The sequence below is a fragment of the Talpa occidentalis genome, unplaced genomic scaffold (genome assembly GCF_014898055.3).
Source record: "Talpa occidentalis isolate TD23 unplaced genomic scaffold, MPIMG_talOcc4v2.1 talOcc4.6, whole genome shotgun sequence".
In the NCBI taxonomy this organism is placed as follows: domain Eukaryota; kingdom Metazoa; phylum Chordata; class Mammalia; order Eulipotyphla; family Talpidae; genus Talpa; species Talpa occidentalis.
The window spans coordinates 61,948,181-61,966,823 of NW_023604972.1; the positions used below are offsets into that span (position 1 = coordinate 61,948,181).

The following is an 18,643-nucleotide window of genomic DNA, read 5'->3' on the forward strand; positions in this document are numbered from 1 at the left end:
TAAAACTAAGTAATATTACAAAAGGACGCATGATGAAATTATGTCTCTAGATATTAGAGATGGGGTGAGTACCTTTGTACTTTGTGCAATATAGAGCAAAGTTAGTAAATGAAGATTTGATGTTTATTGTAATGTTCTCTGATGCTCTAAGTATCAGTATTCCAAAGTATCGCTTCCTGTAGTGAATTGGGACTGAACCAACTGATATGTTTTCTAATTAATTTGTCCTTTAAAAGTGTGATGACAGCAGGGAAGGCTTCCAGCTTGATGTTGACTTGTGAAGCTCTATAAAAAAGAAGGTCAATACAGTTCTAAATTATAGCTTAGCAAAAAGTTGCGCATAATATTTCAAGAAGAGGTGTTCTCAGAATTACTGGAAGAAGATAAATGCTTGGCTGATTTTGTCTGAAATAACGTTTGGTTTATGTTGAGAGTTAGATTTGGGTTAGATAGGTTACATTTAACATTTCAGGCCTAATGAAAACAAATAAAAATAATTTTTTCAAGCTCTATCATTACAGTTTCAATCTTTAGGAATTACCTGAATTGGGAACAATAAGGTGACCTCCAAGGGAGTTGAAGGTGCCAAATGCAGTGCAGGATGGGTCAGTCTGTCTTGCTAGACTTTGATTCTTCAGATTGAGAGCCTCATTTTCCAACAACGATTGGGTCATCTGAGGGGACAGCTTTGATGCAAACTCAGAGAGGTCATCTTGGGGGGTGATAGCACCTGAGGTGTTGTATACTTTGATTTTCAGATTAGGCAGTGGATCCAGAATTGGAGAATTGGTCATTGGGATCTTGTCTGAGACATCATGCAAAGCATAAACAGGTCCTCTGTACATGGCTGCAGCTGAAGTGAGGTCTGGGGGTACAGCCAGGATGTCTGAAAGAGAAAGGAAGTTCATTTGCATACTCATTCAGGCAACTCACATTTGTTAGACAACCCCTAGCACTTTCTGAGCCAACAGCAAAGCTACACTGTAAACATTATTTATACACACACACACACACACACAGGTTGTACTGAAAATTGGACCATTACATAACTAGGATCCATTATTTTTTTGGCTCCAAATAAGTAGACAAGCCCATTGAATATTTTGCCTTTTAGTCTACTCATTACTCCTAAGGTATTTAACAATCTCAAAAAATTGGATTCCAAGACAATGATTCACACTAGGTGATCATTAGGTCATAATTTCCCTCATCTATCTAAATTTGAGTTCATTTGTAGAACACTATATTCACAGCAATATGTCTTGTCAAAAGGAAGACAAAGGAAACTCAAAAAATCAGTCAACCAATCCATGTACTCTTTTCAATTAAAAGTTAATAAGTATGACAGAAAAATCTGCTAAAGAAGAGAAAATTTATTTGAGTGCCTTTCAGCTCTAATTTGTTCATATGAATGAAGTTAATACAATAATGAACAAAGCAGATCAAAATACCTGTCTTCCTCGAGTGTCCTTTCTAACTAAATTGAATTACTTGATTTTCACCAAGTTTTGAAATCATACAGGGAGACTGATTAGATGCATACGTTGTAAGTGAAGGGCAATGTTAACTGACCTTGTCTCGCTGCCTTGATGTTCACAGGCTGAAAGCCTCCATTGAGTGCTGAGGAGTCAATTATATCAGACTCAAAGTCACGATGATTTTTCCGATACACAAATAGGGCCACGACTACAGAAATGGCCAGACAAACTATCACGGCTATCACGATGCCAACATACAGAGCAACATCATCAGAATCAGGAGCAGCTAGAAGGGAAAAGGTTACATTGGACTAACTGGTTAGAGAAATTTCCCGCAGTACTATGTATTGCTATAATTTTTTTTCAGACATTTATTGCCTTTTGATAGGTTAATTTTAAATCTGTTTCAAAAATGATATGAAGCAGGGGTGGGGAGGGATGATGTGAAGCACTGTGGCATTTCAGCAGAAAATGCTCCGTGACTTCTTTTTTCTCCTCATTATTCATCTATCCACCCACTAATCTATCTTAAATTGGGCAGCATAACAGACCATTTATTAGGAGGCATAAAAACAAGCTAGATCTAAAACCACCCCAACCCACAGGGGGGAAACATATTACTGATTCAAGGTGAAAATGTTTGGAGGGTGGTTTTGAATTCACAGATAGTTCTTTAAAAACATAAACACAAACACTCTGTTAGAAATAGCTGGCATGTTTGGAATCTGTATATTTATCGAACCAGAAGTCATAAAATTACTTTCCACAGCACTCTTCTCACTTTTCCCCTAAATCAATGAAGGACAGGTGGAAATGGTATACCTAAGCAAAGCAAACATGTTGGATTTGAAAGGTGTGCTTTCAGAAAACCAGATCTGGGAGCAGAGGTCAATGTCAATAACTCTGGGGACTTTGATACAGAGTTAGAAATACCTCTGAGAGCCCTAAGCGTCTATAGATTCTTGTTGGACATTTACATTTGAGCTAGTCATTGCTGGAATATATATATATATATATATATATATATAGTGCACTGAGTAAGATAAAGGCTGGTTCAGCCTTCAGAAAGGTCACACTACCCCAGAAGGCAAATAAGCATTTGACCAACACAGTGTTCAGTCCGTTGGGGGTCTGCTTCTGGGTAAACCAAGAAGAAAATCCCTGTAAATGCTGCATGTTGCCTTGCTGGTATAGAACATGTTTTACGGCCAACTGCAAAAGGTGACGGACATTGCAAGTTGCCTTGGTGGTACAGAACATGTTTTACGGCCAACTGCAAAAGGTGACGGACACTGATAATTACAACAAAACAAACAAAATTAAACCTTCTCAAACCCCCACTGACATCTTTAAGACTCTGTTTTTAGTTTTCCATAACCCATAAAAATTTTCAATGAAGTTAACACTGCTCACTACAAAAAAGGTGATTCAATTGGGTTTGCAGGTCGTCAAAAGCAAACTATTTAGGTTCAACTTCCTATGCATGTACATTTCCTGGGGAGATGGTATTCAGATGTGTAAGTCTCATGAAGTAAACACTGAGGAATCACTATTCTCTCTATGGTTCACAGTCACAGGATTTATACGGTGAAATGACTGGTTACTTAGATTACCAGTGGCTCGTGGGGCCTCCGACACACTCACCTCATGTTATTTCTGATACGACTGTAAAGGGGTTCCTGCTTAGCAATCACCACATGGCTCTTACCATTTTGTGTTAAAATTTACTATATGTGAAACAGTTTATTTTCCTTTATAAACCATCATCTTATCCAATATTTCCAGAAAACTCAACTTCTTGTCAGTAAAGTCACAACTGGCAGATATTTTCAGACCACTAGTGGTATCTACACACTACTGGTTGTGTAAGCACTGTTTCCAAAGTGCTGACTTCACTTTACTGCTGGATTTTATTGGAGGCCCTGTGGCGGCATTCTGAACTCTGGTCAGACTATTCTATCTATATCCCTAATGTTTTACTTTTCTAGGCCATGATTACTTATTCAACATTCATGATTTCTAACTCAAAAGATCTGCATTTTCTCAGCCTTTTATTTTTAGCATTTGAACCCTGCCCTTTATTTATATCAGTGTATCTCATGACATGTTTTGTCATTCACTGGGACTCAAGCTTTGAATGGTAGACTGACAGATTTTAAAGCTGGCAGGGACTTGAAATGACCCTTTCTTCTCTTCAGCAGTGAAAATCTAATTTGTTTTTCATGTTAGAATATATTAGGTGCCTATTTCCTGTGTGCACATCTGTGATGGAAAGAAAGGTAAACTTGAACTGGGGGCAATAACATTAAATGATTATACAGCAACATAAAAACCAAACATCCAACTTACAAGAAAATCCATATTCATTCTGGGTTCTGTGTTCAGTTGAAATAGGATAAATGAAACCTTGAAAAGAAACAAAAAATGAAACGAAAATGGGAACAAAATCAAATTAATGAGGGAAACAAAATGAGAGGCATGAAAAATGGTTTAATTAAAAGAATAGAAAAAGAAACCTGTGGTCTTTTAAACTTCTGGTTCAGCACAGAATTATGATTCTGCATCTCCTGTCTGCTCGGGAGTCTTACTAAGAATTAATAAGTAGGCAGATTGAATTTCAGAGTAAAAACTGGTCTCGAGTCACTAACTTTGGAGTGCTTAAAGTCTTTCTTTTATTGAGCATAAACTCTAATGGATCTAATTTATTTCAGACATCAAGGGTCATTAGCATAAGGAAAATCTTTTTTCCTTATCCCTGCCATATGCTTTAATTCCCAGGACATATTCAGTATGGCTCTAAACTGTTTTTTTTTTTTTTTTTTTATTTAATCATAACAGCTTGCTCTTGGTCTAATAGAACTAAAGGAGACCTGTCATCATTGGTCAAAGGTTAAATACCCATTTACTGAACTGAGCAGAGACTACCTCTCCCTCTACCTCAAAGCTGCTTTTTGGATTTTCTCTTGTATTTTGCCCCTCCATTTAATAGGAATCCAATAGGCTTTGCCCAGTGACTAGACAGTTTGTCAATACAAAGGAAACTGAATGCTTTTTATTTGAAATCACTAAAAAAAGTCAATAGAACCTAAAGGTTATAAGGTTATTTATTTTAAGGATTCAGAAGAATGGTATAAATAGGGCAAAATATGAATCTCATCTCACTAGTGAATGCAAAATATCACTAGCAATTTCAGTTTTCTTTCTTTCAGTGTATTCCAAGATAGGAACATGATGACAACAACAATAACAACAATAATAATATAGTAATGAGGAGGAAGAAGAGAAAAAGATGAAGAAGACTGGGAGAAAAAGTTTCAAAAAATGTGAAACATGCATTTTTGAAATGAAAATTTTAAGAGAAAACCTATAGTTACCTAGCATTTAATATTCTACAACATATGAATTCATAAAATGATATAGTACCACTTGATTAATCAAATGAAGATGAATAAGCATCATGTGAATTAAACTTTCCTGGTAATACTCAAGGACAAAAAATGTAGACAAACAGCAAGAATCATAATAGTTGAAATTTAAAGGCCATTAATTTTTTTGTACTTTGTATATTTTATTTTTTTTATTTTATATATTTTTACATCATTTTTCATTTTTGCACAATGTATGCATTTTCATCTTGGATACTAAAGGTAACTGTAAACCAAGCCTTACTTAGATCTTTTGTAGTTTGCAGAATACATAGTTGTTACAAGCTACTTACCTATTTGGGAAACTAATTCTGGAGAAACATGCCGTGGTCCCTTAATGAAAGAGATGTTTGCTGTAGCACAGACAGGCTTGCTTTGAATTAATTTTTAATGTTTTATTTTAGAGCATTGATTGCAACTTCCTACTCAGTTTTATAAATATTATATTCCTTTCTCCAGTTGTCTGGATCCATGATTTGGTTTGATTTTCATTTTTAAACATTTCCGTCTTATAATAACCTTTCCCTATTTGTATTCTGTGAACTCAATAAAGGGACATCTAGGACATACACAGGCATTAGAGAAAAGGTTATTTATTTTTGAAACCCAAAGACTTAAAGCAAAATAGGTTCACTGCTGGTAGAGGAGGCCAGATGTGTAATGCTGTTAGACTGGTAGGGATGATGATAAGTAGGAAGATGTCAAAGGATTTATCTTTTCAGGTAAGAGAACACAGAAAAAAAGCATAAAATAGAGTGTTTGGGGATGGTCTCCTGTTCACCTGAGATTTTTGATACGCTTCAGCATGAGGCTGCTGAAGAAAGCAGAACTGTGCCTAGTAAAAGAAGCCTATTTCTAGAGAGATGAAACATGGTCTGGAATGTATCCCTGTGAAACAGTTCTGGATTTTTCTGGGTTTATCCCCCTACTCCCAACAGAATTCCTACACCTAACAAATAGATCAAGGAATAATAAAAGGGAACTTTATATTTTGATAAAATCTCAATTTCTCCACATTCATGTAGCTCTGATCCAGTTAACAAATATTTTTGTACCTTATTTATCTAACATTTCTATTTAATTCTAAGCACAAAACCATTCATTTGTTCATTCACGGATTCATTCACCTAATAAATACTCTTGAACCATATTATATTCTGGGTCTATTCTAGGCAGAGGGTTACAATGGGAAAAGTTTCTGCTTTCATTATAGTTTAACAGAAAAGAAGCAAATAAAGGAAATAATAAATAACATCATTCAAAGGTGGAAAAAAAGTGCTTCAAAACAAAACAAAAGACTATAATGTGAGTGGAGATACAGGATGACCAACTTAGGGAATCAAGCATGAATAACATTCTGTTGAAAGGCAACTTGAAACGTAAGGTGGTATCAGCCAACTAAAGATCAGGAGAGAACAATGTTTCATGCAGAGGCACAGTAGATGCAAAATTTCTGACACAAAAATAGAGAAGTTGAGGTAGTGAGTGGGAGGTGAAAAGAAAAGGGAAGGCCAGGAGAGGGAGAAGTGGAAAAAATCACATGGGCCTGGTGGTCCATGATGAAGCATTTTGACTTTATTGTAAATGAAATACAAAGCCCATGGTTAAATGTATTTTGAAATGATCATTTTGGCTTCTCTATAGATAATAAATTTAAAGGGAGCAAAATAAGAGGATTTTATGGATTGTTTCTATCACCTATGATGGGGAAAAAGCTATCGATCAATATCAATATATTTGATGTATCAAGACATTAGATGAAGTACTTGTAATTGAGGTTGTTCTAGATTAAAATCAAAATGAAAAGTCTCACTCTTACTCATTCCTCATAGCCAAATAGAACCATCTAGCTGAACTGTTATTTTACAACATGCAAACATTTAAACAGACAAGTACTAAGAATTTATCTTTTTCAGGTAAGAGGGCACAGGAGAGGGGCCTCCCTGGTGGCGCAAGGGGTTAAGCACAGCACTGTGAAGCTGTCCGCAGCCACTGCAGCAAAAGTTTGATCCCCGGCTGGTCAGGGAGTACCCACATGACACAGCAGACCTCTCCTGACACGCCCGCTGCTCCCCTCAGCAGTGTATTTCAGTCAGTCTGCTGTTCTGCTCGCCACTCTGTCTCTGGTGAATCCTCTCACCCCCCACACCTCTTGTACCACACTCCTTGTATTCATAAATAAATAAATCTTTCAAAAAAGAGCGAGAAAGCACAGAAGAAAGCATAAAATGGAATATTTGGGATGGTCTGATGTTCACCCTGAATTTTTTTTTTTTTAAAGGCCTGTTTATTTATACAAGCACTGGGTAGAGTCAGAAGCGCGGGAGGGTGAGATAATTCACCAGAGCCAGAGCAGGGAGCAGAGCAGGCCGACTGACGAAATGCACTGCTGAGGGGAGCAGCAGATGCGGCAGGAGAGGTCTGCGTGCCATGTGGGATCCTCACTGGCGGCTGGGGATCAAACCGGCACTACAGAGGCTGGGGCAGCCTCACAGCCCAGTGCTCAACTGCTGCGCCACCAGGGGAGGCCCCGACCCTGAAATTTTTGATAAGCTTCAGCATGAGGCTACTGAAGCAAGCAGAACTGTGCCTTGTTCTGCTTAGACAAGGGCATTCACCAATTGCTCAACACTCCAATTTACTCGGCTATGGAAACACTGATAAAAGAATTCTGGATAGCAACTCTGTAAAACTTTTTTATCTTTCAAAACACTTCTGCTACTACACACCTAAAACATCACTTAGGAGGCCAAGGATCAGAAAAGAAGGGGATTACTGTTCCATACCCTAAATGAAGGGACACAGAATCACTTTCTGGAGTTTGTTTTTAAGCTTCTCTATCTGATCCGTCCCACACAGAACAACAGGGGACATTTTCTTCAGCTAATGAGGTGACCTGCTGAGAGCAGTGCTTGCAATAATGAGAAATAACATTTCTGGAAGAACACAGTGCAGAATAATTGTTTTCAGTGTCACTATCAACAGCCTGGTTCATAAGTTGGGGATTTCAGTTAACTCTAGTATTAGAAAGTAAGGCTGACTGACTAAGCACCACAACTGCTGGTCATGTGGGTAAAATTGAGATTTTTGGTCGCACAGAATTCAGCTTGAACCCTGCTTCTGTCCCTTCCTCAGTCAGGAGGTCTTGGTCAAACTCCGTCCCAACTCGGCATCAGAACTCTCATCTGTGTGAGGGGATACAAGTACTCCACATTTGCAGAAAAGACAATGAGAGTTGGAAAAGTGCTGATACATTGCAAACAATCAAAAAATATCAACTATATCGATGTCATGTTGATGCGTATTATACATTCACTGAGAATCTGGGTTCTTCTGGGATTTTATTTGTAGTGTCAACACAGCTTATTATTTATATGCTACCATTGGAAATTTGTTTCAATTTCTGATTCCTTAGTTAGTATACACAAGGAGTCCAGTTTTTCTGAGAAACCATAAACAATTCACTCTTTTAAGTGTTGTATACTTTCACCCTCTCCTTGTAAAGAGATGTATTCTTGGGCTTTGTGGCTTCTGGCAAAGATATAGTGGCCTGTTTCAGAAGAGTATTTCCAGGGCCAGAGGACAAATTGATGTTAAAATGATTTCTTTGTCAGAGGTGGTGCCTCGCTAAAGGGAGTATTTGGAAACAGGGCAAAAAGGGGGTGTTTGGTTGTCATAATATTTAGGGGGTTGTTTGTTACATTTAGTGAGTGAGGACCAAGAATGCAGAATGCCTGCAATTGAAGGAACAGTCTTGTCCTAAAAGAACTGTCTGGAACAAAACATTCCTTCATTCATGACAAATTTCAAAATGACCTCTCTTGCTGTGTAGATGTGCACAGGCCTGGGCTCCGAGAATGCCCCACTGGCCACTCTCATCTCAGCACAGGCGCTGGGGAACCAATGGGGAGTAGTGCTCCTGCTGCAGGAAATGCTCCAGCCCTGTAGCCTCTTTACTGTGGTTAGTTTTAATTTTTTAAGATTTAATTTTTATTTATTTATGCATACAAGAACTAGGGTGTAGGCCAGAGATGAGCAGGGCCATTGAGGTGGGGTGAGAGGATTCACCAGAGACAGAGTGGGGAGCAGTGGGTGAGACAGGAGAGGTCTGCTGCACCATGCGTGTCAGCTCCTAGGCAGGGGATCAAACTCGTGCCCGAGTGGCTGGGAATAGCTTGACAGTGCTGACAATTTAAGCCCTGCACTACCAGGGAGGCCTCCTGTGCTTAGATTTAAAGGCCATGTTTCTTCAAAGGAGAGGTTTTCCTGACCTCAGAGTATAGGGGCTGGAAGAAGACAGTGCTTTAGGTAGAAAGTGAATAAAGTTAAAATAGAACCAGAAATTCCCTTAAACCTAAATATTTATGATACAGTAATTTCAATGCCCTCCAAAATTTGAGACCCAGTGACTCAGATTTAAGGAACACAAAGAAAATTTGTAAGTAGATATTTGCAACTTAAAACTCTGTCTTTGGGGACTAGCTTCAAATTCCTACTCAAAAGGCAGATGGTGGAATTTTATAAAGTGCACCTGCTTGCTTGCATGGTTTATGCAATATATTTCAATATGGAGAGGCCTCCATGACTTTCCTTAATAGATTTTATGGTGATGTGAGGACTAAACTCAAAGGATTGATTCAGTCTTATATGGGGCTAATTTATAAGCTATAAATATGACATCACTTAATTATAAACCTATAAAAGTATTAAGTGTGTTTTTATAGAAGTACATGTTGTCCTATAAAAGTATTAAGTGTGTTTTTATAGAAGTACATGTTGTTAAGTAATCACATTTTTGAAAGTTTTAGCGTATTTGTCTCTCTGAAGTACAGCACACCACTTTATAAGATGTGTCCTTTTTTTCATGATTCTGGTATTAGAAGAATATTTTCTCATGGATTTTCATTTATCCTTGACCTGGCTGCTTGGTGGTTCTGTTTGACAGTGACTTGATACTAAGCCAAAATATGAGTTTTTTTTCCTTGCTCCAAGTACATTTTTTTCTAATGCAAATGTTTTTCTTTAAAACCTTATTGTCATTCAAAATAAACATACTCAGATTTTTTTTTTTTTTTTTTTTTTTTTAGGTTGTTTCTCATCTAGCCTGCCCATGAGGACTGGACTAATGATGTCAAAGGTCATTACTGTCAAAGCTACTCATGGCCATTTATTATAATTTACCACTCTTCTGAGGGTTTGCTTATTGACAGAGGCTTAAGGAACTCCAAACAAATGAATACATTAATTGTAGGACATGACAACAAAAATAGAACAGGTCATTTGCTTATCACTTATGTCATTTATCTAAATTGCCCTGGTAATTTCTGCTCCAGCCTGCCTGAGCAGTAGGTCATGCCTCTCTAAAATGATCCACAACCCTGAACTGAACAGCAAACCACACCCCTCTGACAATGAATGCAGAGAATTAACATTTCAGGATAACACAATCTTGCTTGGTGACCTACAGTAGGCTAAGAATAAGTTTCTGAAATTTAACTCAATAGTTGAGTAAAATCAAACTCAAAGATCAGCTACGCAAGTTTAACCAAAAAAAAAAATAATAATAATAATAAAATATATAAAGTGGTAAATATTGAAAACAAATATTGAAAACAGATGCATCCTGGTGATTCTGTTTGACAGTGACTTGATGAGTTTTTTTCCTCACCCCAAATACATGTTTTCTGATGCAAATGTTTTCTTTAAAACCTATTGCCATTCAAAATAAATATGTTCAGGGCCTCCCCTGGTGGGGAGCGGTTGAGGGCTGGGTTGCAAGGCTGCCCACAGCCTCTGCAGCACAGGTTTGATCCCTGGCTGCTGGCGAGGGTCCCACATGGCCCGGCAGACCTCTCCTGCCGTGCCTGCTGCTCCCCTCACCAGTGTATTTCGTCAGTCTGCCTGTTCTGGCTCTGGTGAATTCTCTTCTGACTGTACCCAGTGCTCGCATAAATAAATAAATAAATCTTAAAAAAAAATATGTTCAGATTTATAGGAAAAGAATAGATATTTGAGGATACTCTACTAGAAGATGTAACTAGGGTTATCAGAACAAAAGTTAAATAGAGGAGAGAAGCCTGTGCAGGGTTGAAGAATATCAACATAAAAGGTTTAGCAGTAGAATGTTTTAAGTCCAGAGATAAAGTTATGGGGAAAGGGTGATTATGACAAAATATCTTTTTGTTTAACTTGTTTTAATCAGAGAGTTAAAATATAGTAAAAATGTAAGCAGTTAGGGCCTCCCTGGTCGCATAGGGGTTAAGTCTCAGCGCTATGAAGCTATCACCAGCCACTGAGGCAACATTTTGATCCCCAGCCAGACAGCTGACCCACATGGCTCAGCTGACCTCTCCTGTCTCGCCCACTGCTCCCCTTAGCAGTGTATTTCAGTAGATCCGCCTGTTCTGCTCCCCAATCTGTGACTGATAATTCTTCTTACCCCAGACCCCAGCTCTTATATGTGTAAATAAAAATAAATCTTTTAAAAAAAGATTTATTTAAAAAAATATTTTTATATATGCATATAAGAGCTGGGTCTGTAAAGGCCAGAGGTGTGAGGGGTGAGAGTGTTCACCAGAGACAGAGTGGGGAACAGAACAGGCAGACTGACCGAAGTACACTGCTGAGGGGAACAACAGGCGAGTCGGGAGAGGTCTGCTGCGCCATGTGGGTTGCTCCCTGGACAGCCTGGGGATCGAACTTGTGCTGCAGAGGCTTCAGACAGCTTCATAGTTTGCGTCTTAACACCTTGCACCACCAGAGAGGCCCCAATAAAAATAAATCTTTTAAAAAAGAAATAAATATAAGAAGTTAGAAGGTAAATAATAATTAGAAGTTATACAAGTGTTTTTAGTATAGATACATTATCATCATCAATGTTTCTTATGAAAAATAATAAGCAATTAAATCCAAAAGGATTTAATTACAATTGTTATCCTTGCAATCCTTCTACGGTACCAAAAACATTGACAGAAAAGTATAGTGATGAAAAGTCTTGACAAAGAGGTGGTCTAACATTTATCTTCTGATCTTGGGCAAAAAGAAAGCTGAAATGAACAACTCTGATCCTGCACCTATATGATGTTGAAGAGGGTCATGCTTTGCTGTGATTGTAAAGGGAGGGACCTTTCTCCACCCATCTCCTCGGAGTCTGGAAATCCTATAAGCCAGAGACCTTGAGTATGTCCTCTCACACGATCTGTCTGGGGGCTCCATAGATGTTCACCAGGCTTCTGTGGGCTTTAGAGTCTCTAACCACATCCCTGCTTTCAAAAGCAGGAAAATGTTTTGCCAGAAAGGGGAAAAAGCAAAAGTAAATTCGCTTATGATTCCGGAAACGCACAACATTGTGTTGGGTCTCCTGTCCACACTCAGAATATTTATTTGCCAGCTGGGACACTACATATCAAGGATTATACAAACACAGCTATGACATTGACTCTTTCAAACTATAGATAAAAGCACTCACTGTCTGACACTCACAATTATGTTTTCCTATCAAACTGCTGGGTTGACAAGAATTTCACTGCAAACTGACTAGCGCCTTCTCAGATGCTTACCAGGGCAGTTATAAACACATCATTCTGAAGTCAAGAAACAACTCTTTGTAAGGTAAATTATTTCCCCACATTAAATGCACCTGGCATTCTGGGGGCCCTGGTATGCAGTGTGTCCACACCACAATTTACACACATAGTTCTGCCACTTCCGCTGGATGTGAAAATTAATGGATGAGCTGTGTGGCATGTAAATTTTTTAATGAGTAGAAAGTGCTAAATTTGCAGATGGCATAACATTTTAATTTCCTAAAGTCAGGAAGTTCACTGATGCAGACACAATTCCAGACAGTTCTTATTTGTAAATTGCAAATTTAAATTTGTCTACTGTGGCGTAAACCCACTTCAGCAAGGAGTAATTCTAAATTCAGGTTTCAACTGTTACATATACCTACGTAGGACCTCCATCTGCAGAAGGAGTTAGAAACAAAAGTCTGTAGGATATCTGCAATAATGAATGATCTAATCTTGTATATTGTTTCTGGACCAAGCCACATAGTCCTGGGATTGTTATTTTCAAAAGGAAGAGGTAAGCATGGATTAAACCATTATATGCCAGCTGTGACAAAGTAAATCTCACTACAAACTCATTATGAAGATTATAAAAGTTAAATTCTTCAGTGCTTTCATGGCGTACATGTGGGTACATACACATGAAAGGTGTGATCCTGTACCTCTAAACCCTACACAATATGAACGAATGCAACCTCAAAAAAAAAAAATAAATGTTACCAGGTTGTGATAATACAACTGTGTCAAGATAAAAGATAAATATGCTTATTTCTTTAGCATTTTCAGGGATTGTCTTTAATGCTTTCCCCCATGGATTTCTTTCTCTGTGTCTAGTGTTCCTTCTTCCCTTTTTATTCACCCTCCCACTCAAAACTATTTTATATAAATCCTACTTAAAAGTTACATTGCAAAAGCAGGTGCTATTTCACACAATTTCAGGGATGGTATAAATAAACCTAAACCGGTAGACAGCACAAAAGATCTTTCATTACTACCTTCTGAACAAGATATAATATTCTGTAGTATTAACAGTGAGAAAAACACGCAAGTCATCTACCTTTTCTTCTTCACTGCACGCCATATAATTTAGCATATTTAAGGACTTCATTACTTATTTTTTTTAATTAACAATATGTTAATAAGCCAAAATGTCCAGCTTCTTTATGCAACATTATGAGACTCTGATGGCTTCTACGTACCCCTTAATGCATTCCCGTGAAATGAGAACAATTTCTGTATTTTTTTTTTAATCTGGAACAGTGTCCCCAGTATAGGTCTTACAGGAACTGCTTTTTCAGGTCAGTAAGGATATGTATTCAATGTAATATATTCATGATATATATTATACTTTAGTATCAACTAATGCATACGGTTGGCCTAAAAAATTTAATGGAACTTCTGAAATTACTTAAGACCATGACCTTGTTTCAAAAATAAAATTACACAGTGTCACATAATGAGTCCCATTTATCAAACAGCTTAAGAATAAGCATGCTTTCAAAGCACAGAGTAATATGTATATGATAGGCAACTAGGAAAGAATGCAAAACTATAACTCAGTTCCAAATCCCATGTCCTCAAAATCCTTTTACATATATATATATATATATATGTGTGTGTGTGTGTGTGTGTGTGTACACACACACAAATATGCTTGATTTACATATTGTTAGTAACTTCTGCCGCCTAGAGTTTTATTTATATACATTTGGTAATCTAATATAAATATTGTCTCATTGGAACAATGTGACCAAGTTCCCAGGGCAAGTCAATGATATTGTGACATGTCAAATCCAGGGATGCCTGTAGCCAAGACCATGCAGCTGTTCCAGCCAGTCAACATCTCCCTTTTAAAAAGTCATTTAAAATTAGAAACATAACAAAATAGTAAGCATGAAGAATGTAAGGGATGGAAGGCATATTTAAAAAGAAAAAAAATTACTTTATTTCACTTGCCAAGAAAATGCATAAATTTCATTAATCTTTTTTCCTAAACATGCTTTTATATAACTAGGACTAAATGTATAGGGCCTCCCTGGTGGCACAAGGGGTTAAGACACAACTTATGAAGCTATCTGCAGCCACTGCAGCACAAGTTCAATCCCCAGGCTGACCAGGGAGCAACCCACATGGGGCAGCAGACCTCTCCTGACTTGTCTGCTGCTCTCCTCAGCAGTGTATTTCAGTCAGTCGGCCTGTTCTGATCCCCCCTCTGTCTCTGGTGAATCTCTCACTCCCACAACTCTGGCTTATACCCCAGTTCTTGTATGCATAAATAAATAAATCTTAAAAAAAATAGTAAATGTATATATTAAGCATATTCTCCTTTTCCATGGTAAATCATCATAAATAATTTAGTGGCGAAATGCCATTTAATGGTGGTACTTAACAATTGGAATTTGCATTTTTATAATAAAACGAAAGATTATGAACATATTTGGCATATCACATATCTTTTGAGGTATTCATGTTAATTACTTAAAATGTATTCACTGAAGTAGGACTGTTGGGCCACATGATATGAGCAACTTTATTTTTTTTTTTTTATTTTTTTTTTTTAAATATTAATTTTTTTTTATATTCCCCCATACAATTGCAACGCCCCATTCTGACCCCAATCCTTCCCCTCCCGCCCCCACCCCAAAAAGTGTCTCTGGTTCATAGTTTTTTGTTGATTTTGATTTTCACTTTCTTATATTCATTTTCCTGGTCCCTTATTTAAGTTTTCTAGATTCCTGCTATGAGTGAGACCATCCGGTATTTTTCTTTTTCTTTTTGGCTTATTTCGCTGAGCATGATCCCTTCCAGTGCCATCCATGTTGCTGCAAATTGCATGTGTTTATCTTTTTTGAATGCTGAGTAATATTCCATGGTATATATGTACCACATCTTCTTGATCCAGTCATCTATTTTTGGGCATTTGGGTTGTTTCCAAAGCTTAGCTATTGTAAACAGTGCTGCTATAAACATAGAAGTGCAGGTGCTCTTTGGAATTGATGTTTCTGTGTCCTTTGGGTAAATACCTAGGAGTGGAATTGCTGGATCATATGGAAGCTCTATGTTTAGTAGGTCCAGAAATCTCCACACAGCTCTCCATAGTGGTTGGACCAGTTTTGCACTCCCACCAACAGTGCACAAGAGTTCCTTTTTCTCCACATCCTCGCCAACATTTGTTGTTGCTAGTTTTTTTAATATGTGCCATTCTCACTGGTGTGAGATGGTATCTCATGGTAGTTTTGATTTGCATTTCCCTGATTATAAGTGATGTTGAACATTTTTTCATATGTCTGTTGGCCATTTGCATTTCCTCTTCAGAGAAGTTTCTTTTTAGCTCTTCTGCCCATTTTTTGACTGGATTATTTTCTTTGTTGTTGCTGAGTCTCATCAGCTCTTTGCAGATTTTTGTGATCAGTCTTTATCATTAGTGTTGGGTGCAAAAAATGTTCTCCCAGTTGGTGGGGTTTCTCTTTGTTTTTGTTATTGTCTCTTTTGCTGTGCAGAAGCTCTTTAATTTGATGTAGTCCCAGCTGTTTATCTTTCTCTTCACTATCACTGCTTTGGGTGATGTGTCTGTAAAGATGTCTTTGATGTGCAAATCCCGTAGTGTTTCGCCTATATTTCCTTCTATGTATTTTATGGTTTCAGGTCTTATGTCTAGTTCTTTAATCCATTTTGAGTTGATTTTTGTGTATGGTGTGAGGTAGTGGTCAAGCTTCATTCTTTTGCATGTAGCGACCCAGTTTTCCAGCACCATTTATTGAACAAACTTTCTTTGCTCCAATGCATAGTCTTTGCTCCTTTGTCAAAGATTAGTTGACCATAAATCTGTGGGTTTATTTCTGGATTTTCTTTTGATTCCATTGGTCTGTATGTCTGTTCTTGTTCCAATACCATGCAGTTTTGATGATTATGGCTTTGTAGTATAGTTTGAAGTCTGGGAGTGTGATGCCTCCATTCCTTCTTTTTTTTTCAGTAGAGCTTTGGCTATTCGGGGTTTTTGGTGATTCCATATGAATTTCATCAATAATTGTTCTATTTCTTTGAAGAATGCCATTGAGATTTTGATTGGAATAGCATTGAATCTGTATATTGCTTTTGGTAGGATGGCCATTTTAATAATGTTTATTCTTCCAATCCATGAGCAGGGGATGTCTTTCCATTTCTTTGTGTCTTCTTCTATTTCTTTTAACAGTGTTTTATAGTTTTCTTTGTATAGGTCCTTTACCTCTTTTGTTAGATTTATTCCCAAATATTTGATTTTTTTTTGTTTCGATAATAAAGGGGTGGTTTTTTTGATTTCTTCTTCTTCAGATTTATTGTTTGTGTATAGGAAGGCTACTGACTTTTGCGTGTTGATTTTGTATCCTGCCACTTTACTGAATTGATTGATGAGTTGAATTAGTTTTTCTGTGGAGATTTTGGGGTTCTCTATGTATTATCATATCATCTGCAAATAGTGATAGTTTGACTTCTTCTTTTCCTATTTGGATTCCTTGGATGTCTTTCTCTTGTCTTATTGCTCTGGCTAGGACTTCCAGTATTATATTGAAAAGCAGTGGTGAGAGTGGACATCCTTGTCTTGTTCCAGATCTTAATGGAATTGCTTTCAGCTTTTCACCATTGAGAATGATACTGGCTGTTGGCTTGTCATAGATGGCCTTTATGATGTTGAGGTATGTTCCTTGTATCCAAGAATTTCAAGGGCTTTTATCATGAATGGGTGTTGCACTTTGTCGAAAGCTTTCTCAGCATCTATTGATATTATCATATGGTTTTTATATTTCTTTTTGTTGATGTGTTGGATAACGTTGATTGATTTTCGGATGTTAAACCTCCTTGTGCCCTGGAATGAATCCAACTTGGTCGTGGTGAATTATCTTATGGATACATTGTTGGATTCTGATAGCTAAAATTTTATTGAGGATTTTTGCATCAGTGTTCATTAGGGAGATTGGCCTATAGTTTTCCTTTTTTGTGTTGTCCTTATTCAGTTTTTGGTATTAGTGTAATATTGGCTTCATAGAACGTGTTTGGTATTGTCCCTTCCTTCTCAATTTTTTGGAAGAGTTTGTGAAGGATAGGCACTAATTCGTCTCTGAATGTTTGGTAGAATTCATTTGTAAATCCATCAGGTCCTGGGCTTTTGTTTTTGGGGAGTTTTTAATTACCATTTCAATTTCGCTGCTTGTAATTGGTCTGTTTTAGGTGTTCTATTTCTTCTTTATCTAGCTTTGGGTGATTGTAGAGTTGTAGGAATTTGTCCATCTCCTCTAGATTGTTGAACTTGTTTCCATATAACTGTTCATAGTAGTTACTGATTATTCTTTTGATTTCTGCTGTGTCCATTGTGATTTCTCCTCTTTCATTTATGATTCTGTGTATTTGTGCTTTCTCCCTTTTTTCCTTTGTGAGCCTGGCTAGGGGCTGTCTATTTTATTTATTTTTTCAAAGAACAGCTCTTGGTTTCATTGATCTTTTGATTGTTTTTTAGTTTCATTTCATTTATTTCTGCTTTGGTTTTTATTATTTCTTTTCTTCTACTGGTTCTGGGGTTTTTTTGTTGTTCTTTTTCTAGATCTTTGAGCTTCGAGATTAGGTTGTTTCTTTGAGTTCTTTCTTGTTTTTTGATGTGAGCTTCTATTGCTATATATTTTCCTCTTATTACTGCTTTTGCTGCATCCCATACATTTAGGATATTGGTGTCCTCCTTGTCATTCAATTCAAAGAATTTTTTAATTTCTTCTTTGATCTCCTCGTTAGTCCAGTGGTCTTCCAGTAGTGTGGCTTTTAAATCTCCATGAGGTAGGATAGTTCCTTGCCTTCTTTTTATGATTTATTTCTAGTTTGATGCCTTCGTGGTCAGAAAAGATGGTTGGATGATTTCAATCTTGGTGTATCTGTTGATGTTTGTCTTGTGCCCCAGTATGTGTGATCGATCCTGGAGATTGATCCGTGTGGCTTGAGAAATGTGTACTCCGTTTTTTGGTTTAGTGTTCTATTTAGATGTCTGTTAAGCCCAAATGCTCTAGGTCCTTATTAGAGCTTTAGTTTTTCTTACTTATTTTTTGTCTTGTTGATCTATCCATTGTTGATAGTGGTGTGTTGAAGTCTCCCACTCAATATGTGTTTTCCCTCTGATGTCTGTTTTCAAGAGGACAACAGTTGTCGATAT

The 18,643-nt window shown here is 37.3% G+C and overlaps 1 protein-coding gene across 1 annotated transcript in view; it reads right to left on the bottom strand.

The window, feature by feature from the left end:
* The window catches only part of UNC5C (unc-5 netrin receptor C), a 425,753-nt gene that overhangs the window by 47,362 nt on the left and 359,748 nt on the right, over window positions 1-18,643 (bottom strand). The window contains exons 8-10 of the mRNA XM_054688141.1: window positions 3,828-3,884; window positions 1,573-1,764; window positions 542-886 (exon numbers count right to left, since the gene is read on the bottom strand). Coding sequence (XP_054544116.1) covers window positions 542-886; window positions 1,573-1,764; window positions 3,828-3,884 — 594 coding nt within the window. The remainder of the gene's footprint in view (window positions 1-541; window positions 887-1,572; window positions 1,765-3,827; window positions 3,885-18,643) is intronic.